We start from the raw sequence: 21,997 nt of genomic DNA on the forward strand, positions 1-21,997 counted from the left end.
ATTTGTGTCTTTGTTCCTATTGTGAATGGAATTTTTTTCATTATGTTTTTCCAATTGTGGTCGCTGATATAAATAAAGGTATTCATTTTTATATATTTTTTTTTATAACTGGCCAACTCATTGAATTTTATTTTTTGTTTTAATAGTTTTTCTGTTGATTCTTTGGAATATTTCATGTAGAAAGTAAAAATTTGAAAATAATGGTATTATGGCTATTCTTCAAGAATTATATCAATTTCATTTTCTTGGCTTGCTGCTTTGGCTAGAACTTCTGAAATTGTGTTAAATAGTAGTGATGATAGTAAGCAGTCTTGTCTTCAAGATTTAGTGGGAATGCTTACGTTAGATATGCTGGTCTGGGCTCGATGTTCTTAGAGATGGATTTATCAGGTGAAACAAATAGTCTTTCTTTTTCTAAGAAAGAGAAGGGGTGAAGTTTGAGTATAATTCATTAACTTTTGGGAGATGAAAGCATTGAGAACCCTGGCTTGCACTGTCTGATGAAAACACTCACAAGGTCACGTCTCTCTTTTTCGACCTTGACCACAGCCCTATGTGGAGTCAAGGTTCAGAAAAGCTGGTGACCTAAGCGACTTAATTTTTGCAACACATTAGGTTGAAGCAACACAGGAAATATCAAATTCTACAGTGGATTCTCTTAAGCAAAGGTCTTCAGCTGGTCTAAGGATAGGGGCTCTGGAAGATTTCTGTTCATGGCACAGTTGTCTCTTTTGAAGCTGAATCTCTCGTGCATGATTGAAGTTTTTATGTAAGCATTTTTGAATCAGATGGAAATGAAATTTGATCCCTATATTAAGAGAGTGGATTTAGAGTTGAGGTATAGTCAAGGCAGAAAGGGAAGGACAGAGAATTATTCCAGCAAAGAAAAGTTAAGAGAGAGTGAATTGGAAATTTCCCTAAACTTGAAAAGCAAGTGCTGTTCCCATCCTAAATATAAATGTGAACTTTAAGTGTGAAAATGAATATCCAGTCTTCAGATTCCACCTCTATGTTGCAGAAGAGATGCTCTTATCCCAAATGTTGAGTAGATATGAAGAATACTTCATGGTAGCACTTAATTAGGGTAATTGTAACCCTTACATGACAGTTATCGCCTAACGTAGTTTTGACGTATATAATATTGGATTTTTGTTTGTTTGTTTTACTACAGTGATGCCCTTAAGATTTGTTAGAATTAAATGGTGATGTACAGTCCACAATTTGCTCTAGCCAGGTCCTCAGGGTCCTGACTGGCTTGTTATTGCATATTTAAAGATCAAAGTAATTAGTACCTATTCTCAATGATAATCATTGTTCTCTTTACAATAACTTCTAAAAGATATTAATCAAATATTCATGTGAATTTGAAATTTTTAAAATTTTCAAATTTAAGAACATTAATTTTATTTCAAAAGACCCCAGTGAATACATTTTTGAGTCTTATTCTAAAACAAGTACCAATTTAAAATATACCTTAGTTCTTGAACCTTCAAAAGTCTAGGAAACTGCTGATCCAACAAAAGACTAATGGTTAAATCCCCATCTTCTCAGCATCTATTACACAGACAGTTTTAAAAATTCTTAGGAAAGAAAAATGTGAATTTGTCCCTAGGAGAGTAATAATTTCTCATAACGAGTCAAAACACACACACGTACCCAGTATGCGGCCATTTTCAATTTGTCCCTTCTGTGCCGCTTTGTGCTTTAAATGGGAACTTTCAAAATTAAAAGCTTCCAAGGGCATTCACAGAGATTTTTTTTGGTTTTGTGGACTCCTTCCAAATCGTGGCAATTATTTCCTGTGATGCTGCCAAACTTTTCATAGGCAGATACTGTAACTCAAAAAGTTTTTTTAATCTGGTTGGTAATGTCCTCTGGGCTTTAGAAGTATCTATGTTCCCTTAATCATTCCAGCCTCCTGTTAGCAATCTATTAAAGAAATGAATTTCAGCTTAGTGTTTTATGCATGACCTTCCTGCTATAATACAAGAAATAACAGTAACGAGACTGGCTTTACCACTTACATATCTCCTAAATACGATATTAACTGCGGTTCTTGGGTATTATGCTATAAAAAGGTTATTTACCAGAAGTCTCCAAGTGGTTGACTTTTATTTTTATGTCTTCATGTACATGTACTTTAAGTAATTTCTAGTTTGGGACTCAAGTAAAGGATACTACTAGGTTTATATAGATTGTTAAATTCTCGTGAACTGAGTGGAGAGACCTCAGAAAGAGAATGAGACATGAATTTGTGTTCTGAAATATTATTCAAAAGACTTGCTTAAATTTTATCCAACAAGCAGCAACAAAACACATTTCCAAAAGAGGGGATGAATATTGCTTTTGTGATGGCTTTCTTTTGTGGATAAATTCCCAGGTCATTCCCAGGTCATAAATTCCAGGTCATACCAGGAAATGTAGACACGTCTATTTGAAGTGCCAAGGTCGGTCTTAGTAGGTAACTTACAAAAAGGACAGAAATATTTAGAGAAAATAATTTGGTCATGCTTTTTGTATTTGGAGGTAGTTCTAACCCAAAGCGCAAAGCGTGTGGAAGCCTTTACTTCTTTCCTCTCTGCTCTGACAGGCCGCCCTGACCATCCAGGACAGTCACATTGAGATCCACAAGCTGGTTCTCCAGCAGCAGGAGAGCCTGTCCCCCAGCCCCTCTTTCCAAGGCAGCCCCTTGCAGGACCAGGAGAAGCACCGCAGCTTGGAGAAGCCGCGTGAGGAGCTGGCCGACGTCCCCCAGCTCCAGCATCAGCTGCAGCAGGACCAGCGGCGCTGGCATCGCACGTGCGACCAGCAGCAGAGGGAGCAGGAGGCCAAGGCGTGCCGGCTGCAGGAGCGCGAGAGGGAGTGCCGGTCGCGGGAGGAGCTGCTGCTGCGGGGCCGCGGGGAGCTGGACCGGCAGCTCCGGGAGTACCGGCAGAGCCTGGAGCGGCTGCGGGCCGGCCAGCGCCTGGTGCAGCGGGAGCGGGAGCGGCTGCGGGCGCAGCGGAGCCTCCCCGCGGCGCTCGCTCCGGGGAGCGCGGAGGTACGGGTCCTCCGCGCGGGGGGAAGCGGGCGCGAGGCGGCTTCCCAAGGACGGGCCAGTCGCCGTCGGCCCTGCCTGCCTCTGCGTGTGTGAAAGCGCGCAAGAGTTTCCCGGCATGTGGGTGGCAGGCGCGGGGGGCCCTCAGAGACGGTGCACGTGCATCTTGACGGGCAATGCGGACAGTTGAAAGGCCTAGGTCCTGTCGTGTCATGGGCCCGTGGGAATCCGAGACGCCTTTACCCCAGGGAAGAAACAGAATTGGGTTGTCCGGTAAGGCGAGGTCTGTCCTGGAGGCACACTCAGCGGTGAGCGTGCTGCCCTCCCTGGAGCTGAGGGGCCTCTTTATCCAGTCTTCACTTCCCTATGGATATACCTTTTAGTAGATCAGTGAGCCATTAGTGTACGTTACAGGTGCTGGATTTAGCAAGTATAGTACTACTGTTATTCCAAGCTTATTCTTTTATTGTAAATTTGACATAAATTCAAAATCCATTTCGCTAGTAATAGTTAACATGAATATACTAATGAATGACTGGGCAGGATAAAACCTCTTGGAAGATTCTGTGTTCCATTTGCACTCTCTCTAACCATCCTCAACAATTCCATTCATGCCAGGAGTTTACTTTTCTGTGCTATGTGCACATACATGCTTTTTATTGATTGTGTATAAGGCTGTAAAACCTGATAAGCTTATACGAAAGATCTGTATTGTGTCTGATTTTCCTTTCAAGTTGGCTAAATTACATTTATTGCAAATACCTCAGGTATACATGAATATTTGCAACTTTTTTATTTAGCAAAAGTGAAGATGCTGCTCTCTCAAAGTGGAAACACTTTAATGGCAGAGAACACTACTGCTTGTGTTTTTGTTTTGTTTGAAGATATGCTGTGCATAGCGAATTGACATTTTTGGTACTAGCTCATTAAGAGGGGTTGGGAGGAGGGAGGCAAGGTGATGTTCTTCTTGACCTCTTCTGAAAATTTTTATTGCTAAATTCTATTAGAAATAAATACTTGATGAAACTTGCACAAATTGCTGGAGAAGTTATTGTATTTTTTCTGTATTTTCTTACACAGGTAATGGAATTCAATCAATCTGAGAGCTTATGTCATGAAAATTCATTCTTCATCAATGAAACTTTAGTACAAATGTCACTTAACACTTTCAACAAACCGACTCCATCAGATATCCATTGGGATGCCACCTACCCCCCAAATATATCTAACTCAGATTCGGTAAGGACTAGAGAGAACCAAGTAGACCTCAAGACGGCCATTTCTCAGTCCTCGGATGTCAACCACGAACTGTGGATAGCCGCTGTGTCCTCTCATCAGATGCCACCTCTCCACCAAAGCAGCAAGGATTCTTGTAAAAATGGTAATTAATACTTTAAACCTCATCTGTATAGTTTCAACAAGAAGCTGTGTCTCTGAATGGTTGGCTCTTCTTTAGAGTGAATCCAAGTGGGCCCTAGAATGGGAATAAATTGCTGATGTGCTGAAGTTTGTGGCATAAACTTTTCTTTGGGGCAGTCGGGGGTCCTCACCTGTGAGTATCTAGGCAAGCTAGACCGTGGTCGGAGGGCTTAGAGGATGCTGCCAAGATGTAAGAACCAGACAGGGCTTTCAGGTCTGTGGGTTAAATGATAACTTTCCCTTAAAAGTGGAGCAACTTGATATGTATTCTTCAGTGTCGACCCTCCCACATCCGGATACACGTTCTCGTCGACTCTCAGGAATAAGAGATGTGGGTAGGGTTTGTGGCCGACTTTATTGTCCATCATGGTGATTTCCTGTAACACTAGTGAAACCTTCTGTACTGCTGTTAAACACCCCAAATGGAACTGTTAACATCATTTGTCATTGTAGAAAAGGTGTTGTGTCTCCGTAAGTACCTCATAATAACACAATTTGCTAATCCCATTAAAGCATTTGCCAAATATAAATGAAAGGCAGCTCGAGTTACCAGCTCCACATGAATCCAAATGATTGAAATCTACGTCTATTATAAATTGTTTTCTGTGGGATATGAGGTAGGGAATGGGAAGAACTTGAAACCTCTCTACTGAAAAACAGATGGCATGCAATAGAATAAACAAATGGCTGGCCACATGGATGGGAAATAAATCACCAACAGCACAGCATTTCAGAAACGTAAAATAAGCGGTAACGTAGAGATCTTCAGAACTGGACACGGATTTGTTTCCATGCTTGATATACATTCTTCGTTTGTCTGTAGGATAATTTTTCAGCAGTGAAACGTTTTGAAGGTATTCAGCTTCTCCAAGTTAGAGAGTGATAATTCTGACAGTGCCTGAAAGTTGATTTATTACTCACCCAGAAGATGTCGATTCTTAGTAGTGGATAATTCTTTACATTTTTTAGTCACTGCTGTAACATTCCTATTTCTTGTCAGTATGTAGAAGAGAATGAAATAGTTCTCTAAAGTATCATTTCAAATATTCTTTAAATAGAAAAGAAAAAATACAGTGGAATAATTCATTGGGATTAAAAAAATAGGCAATATTTAGAAAATGTAACCCCTCTAATATATTATCTTCTAACTTTAGTGCTATGGAGACCCCATTGCAGAATGCAGAATGCTTTTTCTAGGTACATGTTGCTTTGCTATGTTGATTCATTAAGTTGCTGTTTACAGCACTTTATATGTTTTTGTCAGTGTGGTTTTGCACACTGGCTTTGGTATCATTCAAAAACTCAGTTTGAGTTAAACCATATTCAGCTTTTGTTTAAAAGCAGTATTTCTCTCTTACTTTTTGTATATCTCCCATCTTTTTCTATTGACTTGTACTTCAAAGTGGAAAGCTTTTAAACGTTTGGCAGCACACTTGCAGGAGATAGAAAATGTACTGAGGAAATAAACAGTGATTTAGATACAACCAGTCTCTCCACGTGTAAGGCATTAGGGATGGCCAAGGGAGATGCTGAGGAGATGTATTTACGCTTCAGGTATTGTGTGTCCAGGACACCCGGGACTTGGGCAGAAGAGAGGAGACTCAACCTTGGCCTGAATCTCTCAGGAGCATCCTGGTGTATGCAAGGGGGATAAGATCAGAAATGCACGGTGCGCTGTTGAGCACTGGAGTTTTGCAACTAGTCAAAAGACCCTATTTATGTTTGTTTACTTAAGCATGATAAGCAGTTTCTGGAGGAGAGAAAAGAAAGAGATTGGGATGGTAGGGAAGTAGGATGAAAATTGGAAATATATTCTTGAGTGTTGTCAGGGCCTGATAAAGCTGTTCGAACCACTCGGGAGCTTTCACAGGCCTTGTAACTGATAGTAGCACAAAGCAAACCGCTGATGGTGGGCTTCGCTAGACTGCCTGTGCTCCCCACCCTTGCTCCGGGGGGCTGGGCTGGGAGAAGCAGGCCAGGCTGTGCAGGTGGAGAGGAAGGCAGTGCAGCGTCCGGGTCCCCTGCTTTCACATTGTGCTGCTGAATCTTTGGGTTAGTGGTCACCAGTGACCCCTGCTGAGGGCCCATGGCTCACCATATTTTGGCTGACAAAATTGCCTCTCATGTTCTCGGCTGGTGTTTTTATTAAATGTGCATTTAACCATGTTTGGTTAATGCTGTGCTGAAGATCTCATCTTTAGGGCCTGAGGTCAGCTGTTTTAGGCAACTCCTTAAAGAAGAGTTTGCTCTTTTGTCTGGTCCGGTACCGGGTGCATATGACCGGCTCAGATCAGTGGAAATGTGAATTTCTGAAACAGTAAGCCTGATGGAAAAAAATTGTATGTAAATAAAATTGTTGAATGTGCTTAGGTGTCGCCTAGATTGGAATCTTCATTGGTTTGTTCAGTCCAGCTTCACCAGACCCTGTGTTCTGCTCTGGTTGTAATTGGGTTTTGAATTACCCTACCACCACTGCTGCCACCAGCAGTTTTATGACACCAAATTTCAAGTACTGTGCTAAGGTTTTACATGGAGAAACTCATTTAATACAACAATCCACTCAGGTGGTTCTGTTCTTATCTCCATTTGAAAAGGGAAACTGATGTCCAGAGAGGTTTAGTGACTGGTCCAAGGTCACACAGCTAGTAAACAGCAGAGCCAGAGAGGGGACCGGGGAAGGCTGGCTCGGGAGCCCATGCTCTTCACCATTACACATACAGTGTTGATTTCCAGAGAGCTGTTTGAATTGTACTTTTTAAAGACATTGAAGTAGAAATAGGATAAATCCTGTTGTAATGCCTGGCAGGACGAACACAATTAAGGGCCAGTTTTCTGTATTGTTGTTGTTGTTTCTTCCCCTCCCTCCCTCCCTTTTTAATATCACCCCTGGGAAATATTTCCAAATCTTTTGGATTGCCATGGCCGATGCTTGCACGGGTTCCGAGCATCTTCAGATATCATAAATACCTATTAGCTTCACTTTTTTCCCATAAGACACATTTTCTTACGGATAGCTTGTTTCTCTACTGTTCCCTAACAGCAGCCTCATGTTATTGGAAATATTTTTCAGGTCGCACTTTAAAGAACTTTACTCTTCAGTGTTGGAAGTTGTTTCATGAACAAAATTCTTGGATATTTGAACATTAAATCTAAATTGGTATGTGATTTTATTTGTAGTGGAAGAGATGGTTGGTTTAAGAACCCTGTCTGTGCTCCTCTGAGGGACACTAGCCAAGACTACAGAAAATTTGAATTTCTTTAAACAATATAGTCCCTGCAGGACAATTGCTATGTAGTTGGCCTCATGAAGTGCTCAACTGCATTACTCTTCTTAAAGGCAGAACAAACAAAAAGCGCTTTATTCCTGTGACTTTTTTTTCCTCCTAGCTTTAGAATTCTAGAGCTGTTTATTCAATGTATCTATTAGTTTATGATATTTGCCTTTTTCATTTATCAACAGAGAAAACACTTTATGGTATGAAAATTAGTCTGAGATCTTCTTTGTCTCCCTTCTCTGTTATATTTTATCTGGACCTCAATATTTGCAGGTTACCTAAAAAGTTCCTCTTCACTGTAGTTAAAGCATTCTGGTTTTGCTGTGCATATGATAAAATTGAAATCAAGAGCCAAATTTTATGTGTTAGTCATGTAGATATTGGAAAAAGAATAATAACCTTATTAAGTTTGGATTCCAAAAGTGTGTTTCCCTTTACTACATATTAGAATTTGGTGCCCATCAAAATATTTTCAAAATTCCAAGCGTTGTATTCAGAATATTTCATCTCGGCAATGTTTTTTTTTAAAAAAAACAGCTGTGTTAAACTTTCAATGACATGTTTTTTACGTATGGAAAGAAAATAGAAAAATTTCACATAAAAAGCCGTGCTGCAATTAGTATTTAAGTAACAGTCTTTAAGAAGTGAGTATGTGATAAATTCTAATGGTTTAAAAATATTCTGTAATTCAGAAGTGGGCGCCTCATTTGCATGATCTATGTGGAAAAAACTGAAACTGGCATTAGATACTATAAACTTCAATGACAAAGGTGTATTTTTGACAAGGAGGATGTATTAGTTTGCTAGGGCTGCCATAATGAAGCACCACAGACTGGGTAACTTAAACCACAGAAATTTATTTCCTCACAATGGGAAGACTGGAAGTCCCAGGTGGAGGTGTTGTCAGGGTTGTTTTTTCTGAGGGCCTCTGTCCTTGGCTTGTAGAGGGTCATCTTCTCCCTGTGTCTTCACGTGGTCTTCCCCGTGCATGTCTGTATCCTAATTTCATCTTCTTATAAGGACACCAGTCGTATTGGATTAGGACTCTCCTAATGACTCACTCAGTTAACTCTTTGAAGGTTCTATCTCCAAATATATTTTGAGGTAATGGGGGTTAGGGCTTTAATATATGAATTTGGGGGAAACACAGTTCAGCCCTTAACACAGGATAAAAATGATTATTTTTCTCATTGCAATATTTTTAGGTGTCATGAAACCTGTAATTTTTTTTAATGTACCAAAGTTGAACTTTAACTACACTGTGAGCTTCTTTTACTTGATTAGTGAATTGAACTTTGTTAAAAAAAATTTCATAATAAAATTGTGATAAATATGTGTATATATTTATAGATATAGGAATATGTTCTCAAGCCTATGTCAACACATAGAAATCAGGGCAGAAAGTATTGAGTCTGCAGATTCATTAGGCCGTATTTTTAAGACTAGGCCTTAAGTAAAGAGCTTTGGGAATTCTGCCTCTCTATGCTTGGGAGGGATATCAGATGCCTTCATTCTCGATTGATAAATGAAACCAAAGCTGAAGGGTTGACCACGTTCATTATAATAAGAAATTATTATCCAGATGTATCTATGGGAGTTTGAAGAGGTCAAAATTGGAAAATCATCGGGCAACCCTTTATCTTTCTTCTAAAATCTGGATTATCACTTAGGGTAACATTTTAAAGAAAACCATTATATTGCTTAATTTTAATCTTTCTCACTGACAAGTGTAGATGATTGACTTTAGCCTTTTCCAGATTTTGTACTAGGAAAGGGAAGCATGCCATTTGCTTGTAGAGCCTGGTGAGCCTCGAATGCTGACTGCCAACTTCCTGATTGCACGGTTCTGCGGGGGCAGGTTGGCTATGTGAGCCAACTGGGCCAGGGCCATCCCACCTTAGCGCGGGGAGCCCAGGAGAGCAGAACCAGCAAGTGGGTGGATTCAGAGGCAGCCAGCCAGCCAGCCATGTGACTGCCTGTACATCCCCACCCTGGGTTCCAATTTGGTTTCGACAAGCTGTTGAAGTTTGAGTCCATTCAGTAAGAATGGTTCCAGAGGTTAGGCCTGGGCTTGGGTCAGCCTTAGCTGGCACATGAAAAAGATATATGCATACATGTACATATACACACATATATGTAGTCTATGGGCCACATGTTTGACCTCTAGCACAGTATGGCTTTATTCTTGAAGCAATTAAGAGTTTGGAAGGGAGATTTGTAACCATTTATGTATCAAACATACCTGAAGGATAAGGCATGCTCCTATCTTCTCAGTGACTCGAAGGACAATGATCCAGAACTGGTAAAGGAAGCATCACTCTTCCACGTACCAGAGTCTGGGGACAGCCTCCTTCACCCCTGTGTTCATCCAACCACGGAGATTCCATTTTAGGGCTTGCTTGAAATGTGGAGTGCTCACCTGAGGACTGCTGTTTCATGTTTGCCTAAGAAGAACATAACCATCTGGTTCAGTGGGTGGCAAACTTTTCTTTAAAGGGTCCATCTAGTGAATACTTTAGTCTTTTTGGGCTGTCAGGTTTTTGTCACATATCCTGCTCTGCCCTTGTAGCTTGGAAGCAGCCACAGACAATATGTAAAGAAGGAGATTAGCTGTGCTCCAGTAAAACTTGATAAAAACAGATGATCTACTTTATTCTTTTTCTCCACTTAAATTGGGGAGGTTATACTACTCCTGGTTTGAAAATTTCATTCCAATTAATTCACCTTTGTGTGAATTAATAATGTAATAATTATAGGCACTTCATGCCATTCAGAAACACGTTTGAATTCCTGATTTCATTTTCTGTTTGCAACAATCTTATGAGATGATGGTTACCGTCTCTGTTTTTCACATAAGGCAAGTTTTCTCTTTTACTTTTTATTCAGTGTCTGTGAAAAGATGAATTTATAAAGATGTAGTCAAATGTACTGGATGGAATTTAAGGCCAATGGCTTAAAACTTGGAATTTTTCCCCCAAATCCGTGTCCCCAAATCCTGTGATGGTGTTGGGGAGGGCCACCCTCTGATAGAAGCTGATGAGAAGTAAGATGCCGTGGGGGGCACTGGTTGCTAGGACCGTGGTTGCTGTAGCTGGTTGTGCCTCAGAGTTTCCTGGAGGATGCAGTACGAGTATGAATTCCTCCGTTCAGAGATTCTGATTTGGTAGGGCTTGGCACGTCTGCGTGTCTAACACTGTCCTGAGGTGATTGCAGAGCTGCCAGCCTGACACCTGTCCCTGCATTGCCGACCTGGAGTGCTGGGCTCCATGTCAGAGAGCCTCAGTTCAAATGCCGCCTCGGCATTCACGCTCCCATAGCTGTGTGATTCCTAAGCCTTGATTCCCCGTCTGCACAAAAAGGAAGAAAGTGTTAAAAAAAAAAAAAAAAATGCCTAGCGTGTCCTAGGATCCAGTGAACATCAGCTTTCTTCTTACCTTCTGGAAATAATTCATTCTAATGGTGACACAGGAGCGGCCTGCTGATAAAGATGACTGTCAGTAGGATGGAGATCCATTGGACCTTAGAGGGTGACTGCCTTCCGTGCTGGTCCAGGAGGAGGCGTTTGTTAGAGTATCACAGAACCGTCCTCAGGAGGCCGTCCTGAGAGCAGAGAGTCTGTTTCCCTTTGTTCCTCTGTGCGGAGGAAGAAGTTATAGCAGTCAGCCATGTTTTCAGAGTAAATGTAAGAACTATTCTGACCAGACTGAACATCTCAATTTGGGATATGGAGCTTCCTTATCTGCAGACCATCCAACCCACATTAGGTGCGTCATAAAATACGTCCCCAGGAGAACTTCTAATTGTACTTGGGTTCCCTGTGTAAGCTGTCCTACTAGAAGGAAAACTTTGAGGACAGCCGACAGAAGTGTTCTGGTTTAAACCATTTCTCATTTTAAACTTAAAAATTGTGTTCTGGTTTATGACTTTAATCTCTTTTTGAGTTTGGTGATCCTGAATCAATTTATCCTTGTTAGTCCTGCACGAACTGATAAAAATCAAGGTTCAGAATCACCAGGATGCACCTCATTAGCACTTATCATAATTTGAATTAATTACATGTGTAATAATTTATGTCATGTCCATCTGCCCCACTATAAAATGAGCTTCATGGGGGTGGGGAACTATGTGTGTCTCCTTTGTTAATTGTTCTGTCACAAGCACCAAGCACGGTGATTGGCATATAATGACTATTTGATAAACGTTGGTGAGATGAATGAAGAGTCAAGGTCCACACTCTTCAGCAGCAGTGAAAGCAAGTGTGAACTTGAGCCCACAGCTTGCCTCCTTTCTGAGGCTTTGAAAGAGGTTGGGAAGAGGTGGCCGAGCTGTGGGGAGCGATGGTGGTTAGGGGACGCAGGCTGGATGCGTGCCTCAGGCTGGCCAACGGGATCAAGTGAGTTTCAAAACTTTTGTGATGAGTGTGTGTTCAGTGGTGTTCTTAAAACGTCAGGGTAACTGCAAGATCACTCGCCTTTCATACTTCCTAGGTGGCAGACTTTAACAGTTACCGACTTTTCTTCCTCATTAATGCTGAGATAAATTTCTGTACTAATATACAGTCCTGTTTATCAGTTTGGCACAGGTACTCTTTGTACAACTCTAGAGAGCATCTTTCTATGAGTTATTTTTCCGTGTAGGACCTTGTATGTATAGCCCCATATGGCCACGTGTAGCAAATGAAAACCTAAAAAGTTACGTGTTCTCCATAAAAAGCTTTAATTTATTCTAAACAAGTAGAAATGAATCCATCACTGTCATTTTAGGAAGATGGCACATAAACAACTTAGCATTTAATTGTTGTATCAATAACAATTAGTCAACCTATCTGTTCACTGGGGTATTTCTTTTTTAACCGTGAAGTAGCTCAAACACCAGTGAATTAAACATGGATAGTGAGCTAAACATCAATGAAACACTTTCTTAAACCCTTTTTCTTCTGCTAAATCCTATTTAACAGTCTGGTGTATCTCCCCAGGCAAAACAATTAGTATTTGTTTAGTTAAATTCACTCCTAGAATGTGAACCAATTTTCCTGGCACAACCTTCTACTTGTCAGCCTTCAAATATTGCCTGAAAGATCACATATTTATTATAGTAATCTTAAAATTAAGTGTGGTGGCATCTTAAAAAATAAATCCTTTTGCTTTACCCCAGACTGACTGAAAGGTACCTATGTGTTCTCAGCTGGTCATTACCGAGACACAGCAGGCTCAGGGGGAGAAGTCTTGTCCTGTTGTTCTGCTCAGACTTCGAGCCAGATAGTAAATACTCCTGGGCCTGAGTTTTGATCTGTGGAGATGTTAATTTGCCATGATAAATCACTGTTGAGTTTCCTTGGATAAGGTGCCGGGGTATCCATTCTCTTTCTGGATGAGATATTAATTCAATTTAATTTGAAATGTTAATGCTTGGTTTGAAGATTTACCTAAGGAAAAATGTAGTCTTACAGAGGTTCCAGTTATGCAGGTTAGGACTCTGAGCTCTTTGCTGAACAATTTCACAGTAAGGCTGTGCAAAATTTAATTATTTTCATGGTGACTCTTTTCCATAGCTGTCTTTGTGCAAATTTCATTAGACTACAGCTTTTTCTTCCTAAAACATAACATGCTGGATGTTTGGATTAAATGTAGACTATTTGGATCATCTGCCAGAAATCCAGGAGACTCTGCTTCTTTGGTGAATTGAGGCCATTTTGCAAGGAATGGTGCTGTAGGGCTTTGGAAGAAACATTTATAAGCAAAACATTGGCAGAGTTTTAATTTTATTTAATGGCCTGCTTCCTACCCATGATCTTGGCACCCCGTGCAGTGACTTGCAATCGGTTAATCATACAGAATGTTGTAACACCGCAAGAAGGGCATCGCACTCTGAGTCTCATAAATCTACCAGCACCAAAAAACTGGACTTGTGTGCTCAAAGACTTCTTCACTCGAAGCCCCAGATGAGGAGGTGATTTTAATGTTCTGTTTTCTGACGTGTCCTCGGAAGCCTTAGTACTTTCCGGTAGATTCTGAGTTTGAAGTTCTCATTTCTCAGAGCGTTTGGCCCCTTACTGGGCTGTCATTATAGGAGTCTGTGTTAGCCTCGTTCAGTTTAGATGCTGTGCATTAAGACGAGGTAATTCTTGATTCTTCTGGATTACTGAAAGAAGGCTCGGTTTTGTTTTTTCCCTAAATTCAGGGCAGTCATGCTCAACTGCAGTGGGCCATATTTTTGGAAGTCTTCGTAGGGATGATTCAGAAGGGAGGCATGTTTCCATCCTGGGAATACACTGACATTTGCTAGAGGCAGATGGCAGAAGATGGGATGGTGTGATATTAGAAGTCAAGGAGACTTCACGTACTTGGCTTTGCCAAAAGCTTCTGGAATCTGCATGTTTAGCATCTTAGGCTTGTATTCTCGTCATTTCAGATGCAGTTAACTGTTTAGCTATGTTGGTTTTTTTTTTTTTCTTATTTTAGCGTAGTAAATATGGAGCTATTAAATATTCTAAAAATTATATAAGCCTAAACTCTTGGATGTATATATATTGTGTTGTCTTGACTTCCATATGGTTCTGTTTTGGGGATGTTCTTATAACAAGAATAGGGAAGCTTAATGTATATTCCATCTGACTAAATTGAACCCTCTTTTAAGAAACTGAAGATTTTCAAAGCTGTATTACTTCCAATGAGTAGGTTAAACGTCTGACTTTTGATTAATTTATTCCTACCAAAGTTGTGCTATTTTCAATACGTGTTAATTTATCCGGATTGGCATGATAGATTATACACAAGTAGAGCTCATCCTATATTTTTAGAAGCTTGGTGCTTCTGTTCAGCATGAGCTCTAAAATACACTTACAAAGTTTTGGGTATGCAAACTACTTTTCATTGGCACATAGATGGGAGGGAGAAGACATAATGAATACTTTGGCCAAAATGTGATGGTCTGTTAGCGTGTAGTAATGAGGCTGTATTTTGTGTTCAGGCTCCAATGTGAGGAAGTGCAGTTGCACACTGATGTCTCCCTGGGGACTGTGGACTGGAACCGCATCCCCCTGTAAAGGAGAATACAGCAATACTGGGGGGCGGGTTGCTGTTTAGCTTTCTTTTAGGGTCCTCCACTCAACTACCTACATAGATTTTTAGGAAAATTTTTAGTTATTTTATGCTGAACAAGCCGCCTGAGGCAAAGCATTGTAAAAGATTGGATACTAAACTCATCTTTTTTTTTTTTTTTTTGTGAGAAAGATCAGCCCTAAGCTAATACCCATGCTAATCCTCCTCTTTTTGCTGAGGAAGACCGGCTCTGAGCTAACATCTATTGCCAATCCTCCTCCTTTCTTTCCCCAAAGCCCCAGTAGATAGTTGTACGTCATAGTTGCACATCCCTCTAGTTGCTGTATGTGGGACGCGGCCTCAGCATGGCGGGAGAAGCGGTGCATTGGTGCGCGCCCGGGATCCGAACCCGGGCCACCAGCAGCGGAGCGTGCACACTGAACCGCTAAGCCACGGGGCCGGCACCGCTAAACTCATCTTTTATGAGCTCTCTCTGCTCTGAGAGGCCTCAGTGAATATGGGGGAAAAAACCTGAATCTGAACTCTGTGAGCCTGAAAGCAAAGAAAGTACTGGGAAAAAGTGACATTAAAATGATCCCTCTCAAAGAAGTTACCATTGCTCCTGGTAAGAATATGGAAGGATTTTTGCAAATGCTGCTACCAGTAAATTAAACTATTTCCTCTGTATATTTATCCTCTTTATATTTTGTCCTCTCAGATAAGAGATCTAGATATATTGATGTATAGACATGGCAGGTATGTTTGTCAGATTCAATCTCTTGCTTACTAGTAAGGATATTCAGATTCACACCCACCCACCCACATAGGGACATAATTAAATTCTTATTTTTATAAATCAAGGTAGGCTTAAAGGTAAAATATTTGTTTTATCAAATTTATAGGGTTTCTATAAACTTATAGTACTTCTATAAATATACAGTAGTTCCACAAATTTATAATACTTCTGGTGATGGTTATGGGGGATGATTTTCAGGTTTTTTAGAGATGATTATTTTCAGGTTTTTTAGAGAGACCATTGGCAAACTTGAGAATGTATATGGTTCAGAAGAATTCCAGAAAATGTGTTTTGTGAAGAGCTTGATTAAATGACTGAATCAACTCTGACTCAGAGAAACAATTAGGGTTGAAACCCGCTTGGCAATGTCGTTTTTGACCAGAATGACCAAAACCAGACGTGTTCCTGTGAGGAGAGTAGCTGATGTGATATTTCCCTGTCATTCAAAGGCGGGAAGATAAAGAATCCACTGTCTCCCACCTCCTAAACCAAGTTTCAGCAAAAATAGACTAAAAACATACTTTGTGTTCACATAATGAGTTTTACGTGAATTTATCAGTACTTCCCTTTTAAGTGAGGGCTTTGAATGAATGAATAAATGAACGGATGAACAAATGAATGTGTGAAGGAATGCACTTGATTAATATTGAGCAGTGGAGAAGGCTGACTATGTAGTGGTTAAGATAGAAGGTTTAGGAATGATGCCTGAGTCATCATCAGGGCTGTCATTTACCTGTGAAATTTTAAGCAAGTGTTTAAACTTGGTGTGTGTCAGTTTCCTGATCTATAAAATTGGACTTCTGCTAATACCTACTTTGTAGGTGCAGGAGGATTGTGTAAGACAAAGCGTATAAAATGTGTGCAGCTTTGGAAGTACTCAGTAGACAGTTATGAGCACTGGTACTGCTATGCCCTGTGTAAAGAAAGGGGTGAATCACAAGGACGTGCATTTGCTGTCTTGAGCCACTGCTTCCAAGATGGCTGCTCTGGTGACCTGAGAGACTTATGTCTCATTTGGGTATTATCTAAGAAGGCCCTTCTCAAAAAATGTTCCACAGTTCTGCTGGCTGTCATTAGTTGTTACGTGATGCAGAGTTCCCATAATCAGGTAATAGTGTCATGCGTTGCTTAATGACGGAGATGTTCTGAGAAATGTGTTGTTAGGCAATTTCGTCATTGTGCGCCCATCACAGAGTGCACTTACACAAACCTAGATGGTGTAGCCTACTACACACCTACGCTGGATAAGCTAATCTTATGGGACCACCGTCGTATATGCAGTCTCTTGTTGACAGAAACATTGTTCTGTAGCACATGACTGTATTGGGAAATGCTGGTTTCAGGACTGCAGAACTTTTTCAGAACTTTTGTTGTGCTCATGCGTGCCGTGAATCTCCAGAAGTGTCACTTCCCAAGCCTATTTAACCACAGCATCCTCCTCGTCAGCATCTTGCATGTAAGCAGATGTTGATGTTGGAATAAATTCATTGCCTGTGGCATACCCTTCAAATACATTTTTCCCCCCTTGGAAATAGTTTCCCCCAAATGACATATCCCACCATGATTCACCACATGGATTGTCTCTTGAAAACCAAATCCAACAGAATGAGTTTAAGATGGAGCTGTGTTTAGCCCCCAGGCCAGCGTTTGGGCCTGTGGATAAGGGTTCGTGTCCAGTCCTCTTAGGGCCTTTCTGGGTCAGCTATCTTGGGCTTACCCAAATGCGCCATGTGCTGAGAAGTCAGTTATCCCTGACGAAGTGCAGGAGGATGTGTGCCTGGGCCTGGAGGCCTGATCTGGCCGCCTCTAATCTCTCATGTTTCCCTGTTCTTTCTCACCCTGTGGTCCAGCCATGTGAAGTTCTCTCGGTTGTGTGAAAAGCCAGTTCCCTGTGCCCCCCGCCGCCCCCCCGACCTTGTACATCTCTTTCCTCTGTTGGGAATATCCTCTCCTCAACCCTTTATTCCCAACCTGGTCAACTCTTACTCGTCTTTCAAGACTTAGCTCCAGGGTCACTTTCTTCCAGATGCCTATCCAGACCCTGTCATTCTGGGTTAGGAGCCTCTCCTGTGTGATCCTATAGTATCCAGTAGACCCTTTTATTACTTTCCACCGTATTTGTCATTTGTTTTTCCTTTAGCCTCTAAGATACTTTATATAGTTTACTTATTGAGATATAGTTTATATACAGTGAAATGATCAGATATTAACTCTATTATTCAATCAGTTTTGTGGAAAGAATGTCAAGGCACATATTCCCATCACTCCAGAAAGCTCCCTCATACCCCTTTCCAGACAATCCCTACCCCCAGATGCAACTACTCGTCTGCTTTCCATCACCACAGGTTAATTTTGCTTATTCGAGAATGGAATGGAGTCGGACACCACGCACCCTTTTGTGTCCAGCTTTTTTCACTCAACTTATTATTTTTGAGATGCATCCATGCTCTTGCATGAATCCATCATTGGTTCCCTTTTATTACTGAGTAGTCTCGCATTGATGAATTTACCACAGTTACTTATCCGTTCTTTTGTCAATGGACATCTGGCTTATTTCTAGTTTTTGGCTATTATGAATAAAGTTGCTGTGAACATTCTGGTACAGGCTTTTTGTGAATTATGTCTTAATTTCTCTTGGATAAATACCTAGGAGTAGAATTGCTCCTAGAATAGGTGCCTATTTAACATTTGAGAAACTGAAGCAGTTTTCAAAGTGATATTATGGACTATAAACTTCCCGGGTGCTGGGATGGGCTCTTGTCCAGCTCAGTTTCTCCAGGGTCTGGCCCCGGCCAGGGTGCACACTAGGCGCTCGTGCTTATGGAAGAATGAATGGATAAGAAGCTCAAACCAGTTCTCATCCTGACACGCCCTCCACTAACTGATAGAAAATGAATGCTGTGTCCCTCGAAGGGATGGAAACTTGTTTGCCTAATGTGGGCTCATTCCAGGCAGGCAAAAAACGGGCAGACAGCTCCCTTCTCACCCTGCTCCTGGAACGGTCTCTTTTGTTTCAGGGGGGCGACATGTGTGGTGAAGCCAAGTATGTAGATTGATACAGGACCATAGAAAGGGCCTGATCGCCAGAGGCTGCCAAGCTCATGCCTAAAGTTAAAACTCCCAACACTCCCATTCAAGACCCTCCACGACCCGCTCTTCCAGCACGACCTCCCCCACCCTTGGTTTACCTGCGTAAACTCATATTTCAGCCAAACTTGACAACTCTCCTTTCTTACAACACCCAGCATTTTCTCCTCTCTGCAGGAGTGGCAAACTATACCTCTGCATGAGACCGTCTCTTCCTGCTGACATCCCGGTCAGCCTTCAAGGCTCAGTTCAGATGCTCTCTCCTCTCTGAAGTCTGTCCTGGCCTTGACATCTGGAAGCTCTCCTTCTGGAGGGTCTCTGAAGTTGTCCAGCTGTGGACAGTATTCGTGAGCCATTGAGCAGGTTGCCCTACTTTCCTTGTCGTATCTGTGTCTGCATCTTCCTACTCTGGGAGGTGATAGGCTTTCTCAGGCCGTGTGCTCAGTGGCCCTCAGTGGTCTGGAAGGAGCGGGGGCTGCTGGTCACTAAGGGAGTAGCTGAGGCTATTCTTCCAGATCCTTGCTCTTGGTAGCTGATTTCACTAAAGAGACGTTACATGGTAACGCTATGGCTCCTTCTTGAGAAGAGTTGTTTCCAGAAGAAAGAGGTCTATCTGAAAGGAAGAGGATATGGTACAAACTTGGGATATACCTGGTAGATAATTAAAGGGAAACTGGCTTTCTTAGGCTCCAGTGTCAGTCACAGGTCACATGTCAGGAAGCACAAATGTTAACAGAGTAGCTTCATATGGCATTTGTGTACGTAAGATAATTTATAATCATTTCCTATAGGGAGGGGTGGCTCCAAGGAGTAGAGCAGGTTCTCCTGCGATACTTATGTTCTCTTTTGATTGCTGTTTTGGTAAAGTCCTAGTTTTGCCTCTGTTCTGCAAACTGCCTACCTCTCTAATTGTACAATTTCTAGAAATATTTAACTTCCAGAAATGTAATATAGTAATCTTTACTCTGATAACAAACAAATGTGAAAAGGATGCCAAAGGTGTGAAAATCTGCATTGAACAAAACATATTTTCTATATATTATGTTGCATTTTAAAAATTATAGTCATTTTTGAGTGGCATAAACTCAAGGCTGCAGTTGGAAAAGATATTTCAGAGTTTGGTTTCTTGTTATTTGTTATTTCAAACAGGTAAGAATTATGAAAGTAATGTTTCTCATTTTCAAAAAGAAAAAAAATCATGTTGCTCTGAAAACTATAAATACCAATTTGTCAGAACAGAAAAGACATGTAAGTTCTTTGATTGACATCTTATAATTTTGCAGTTGATCAAGAGAAAAATACACTCATTTGCAAACCTTTAAATTGGATGCCAATTTTTTTTAAGTCTGGTAATAGCATGATTATTAAGAAGTGGGTAGAACTAATTAACTTGGGTGTATTTGATCTAATTGCTTGCCTTCTCCTTGTTTAAAGAAAAACACTGGATCTTGTATGCTTAAGAATTTTAACAGCTGCTTTTCCCTCTACTGAATCAGTAAGAAATAAATGCAGTATTAAAATTCCTAGGTTGATTTCCTGCAGTATTCACCTGGCAGAGAAATGAATTCAATTCTCCTCCCAGCAAAATGAGAGGCATAACTCGTTCAATGTGGGTAGGGTTGTTCAGCAGGCAGTTTCCAGAAGGTCGGCTTTTTGGCATGGTACTTAAACGTCCCTGGTCTCCACATCCTTCAGAGGAATTCAATGCCGTGAAAATACTGCCCTGTCCTTGTAGCTGGAGGCCAGCATGTCCTTAACTCAGTGCACTCTTAGAACATGGTCCCTGCTTCTTAACAGAGACTCCGAAATTAGAATATCTTAATTTTTGACTTAAAAATTGAACTTGACATATTTTTTCGTCTACCTGAATATATTATGGACAATTTCAAACATGTACAAAATTAAACAGAGGATTGTAAGAACCACTCACGTACCATCACCCAACTTCAAAAGTTTAGGAACTTATGGCCAGCTGTGTTTCATCTACACTCCCACCCCACACACCCTGTACTGTTTTAAAGCAATATCTAAAAATCATGTGTAAACGTTTATCGATCCATAGCATTTCAGTATATGTCTCCAAAAGATAAGGCTCTCTTTTTTAAACTATTATCACACCAACAAACAGTTAACAAAAATTCCATAATATCAACACACAGTCAGTCTTTAAATTTCCAATTGTTTCGTAAATGTTGTGTGTGTGTACTTTTTCCAGTTCATGTTTTTTGACTCAGGATCCAAATAAAGATCACATATTGCGATTGGTTGCTGCGTATTTTAATGCATTTTTAAATATAAATGTTTTAATTATGAAAAATTTCAAACTTACAAAAAAGTATAGAAAATACATATCAGGCATGCATTTAACAAATGTTAACATTTTTCCGTATTTGCTTCAGATATCTTTTGCCTTTTTTTAAAGAAATGTTAGATATGAGGTCCCCACCTATTTAGAGTTAACCAATATCCTATAATTGGTGTATATCATTTCCACAGTATGTTTTTAGGCTATTACTACGTATATATGTATCCATAAATAATATATATTTTTGTTTTTAACACTTAAATAGCCTGCTCCCCCCCATACGTATGTGTGGGTATGTCTTTTTACAGCTTGGTTTTTTCACTCAATGTGCATGTTTGTACATGTAGCACAGATAGTTCATTTTAAACTGCTGTATAAACACCAGCATATTCATTACCTTACTAACGAGCAATTAGGATGTTTTCAATTTTTTTCCTATTACAAATGATTCTCAGTAAACATCCTTTTATGCATGTCTCCTTGTGCACATGAATGAGAGTTTCTTTAGACTTTAACACCTAGAAGTGGTAGGGATGTCTCTGGTTTTGCCGAGTATCACCAATTTCTCTCTAAAGTTGTATAATATAACTCTCAGCAGCAACACACACAAGTTCCCATTTCCCCAGATCCTCCCCAAACACTTAGTATTGTTAGGCTTCTATATTTTTGCCAAAGTCATGGGTATGAAATGGTAACTGATTCTTTCCATTTGTACTTCCCTAATTGCTGGGGAGACTTAGTACTTTTTTGTATTTATTAGCTTTTTAGGTTTCCTCTTCTGTGAATTGCCTGTTCCTAAAGGTTTTTTTCTAACAGCAGAATTTGGAATTTCAAGAGTGTCCCTCTTAATTATGTAGACACATTCTTTTTGAATGGGCTCAATATATTTTGTACTTTGACCAGTATGTTTCAGAGAAATCGTATTTACAGTTATATGTGGGCACTTTAAGGTCGGAAAAGGACATTTGTGAGCTGACCCCTTTCAAGATGAAGAAAATTCAACTGTATATGCAGAAGCTACTTAAAATCATGTCATTA

The 21,997-nt window shown here is 40.5% G+C and overlaps 1 protein-coding gene across 2 annotated transcripts in view; it reads left to right on the plus strand.

Moving 5' to 3' along the window:
• The window catches only part of ARHGEF28 (Rho guanine nucleotide exchange factor 28), a 298,793-nt gene that overhangs the window by 266,810 nt on the left and 9,986 nt on the right, over window positions 1-21,997 (plus strand). For both annotated transcript variants that reach the window (XM_058560657.1, XM_058560747.1), the window contains 2 exons: window positions 2,591-3,040; window positions 4,118-4,418. In XM_058560657.1, the coding sequence (XP_058416640.1) occupies window positions 2,591-3,040; window positions 4,118-4,418 (751 nt within the window). The remainder of the gene's footprint in view (window positions 1-2,590; window positions 3,041-4,117; window positions 4,419-21,997) is intronic.

The sequence above is a fragment of the Diceros bicornis genome, chromosome 1 (assembly GCF_020826845.1).
Source record: "Diceros bicornis minor isolate mBicDic1 chromosome 1, mDicBic1.mat.cur, whole genome shotgun sequence".
NCBI lineage: Eukaryota > Metazoa > Chordata > Mammalia > Perissodactyla > Rhinocerotidae > Diceros > Diceros bicornis.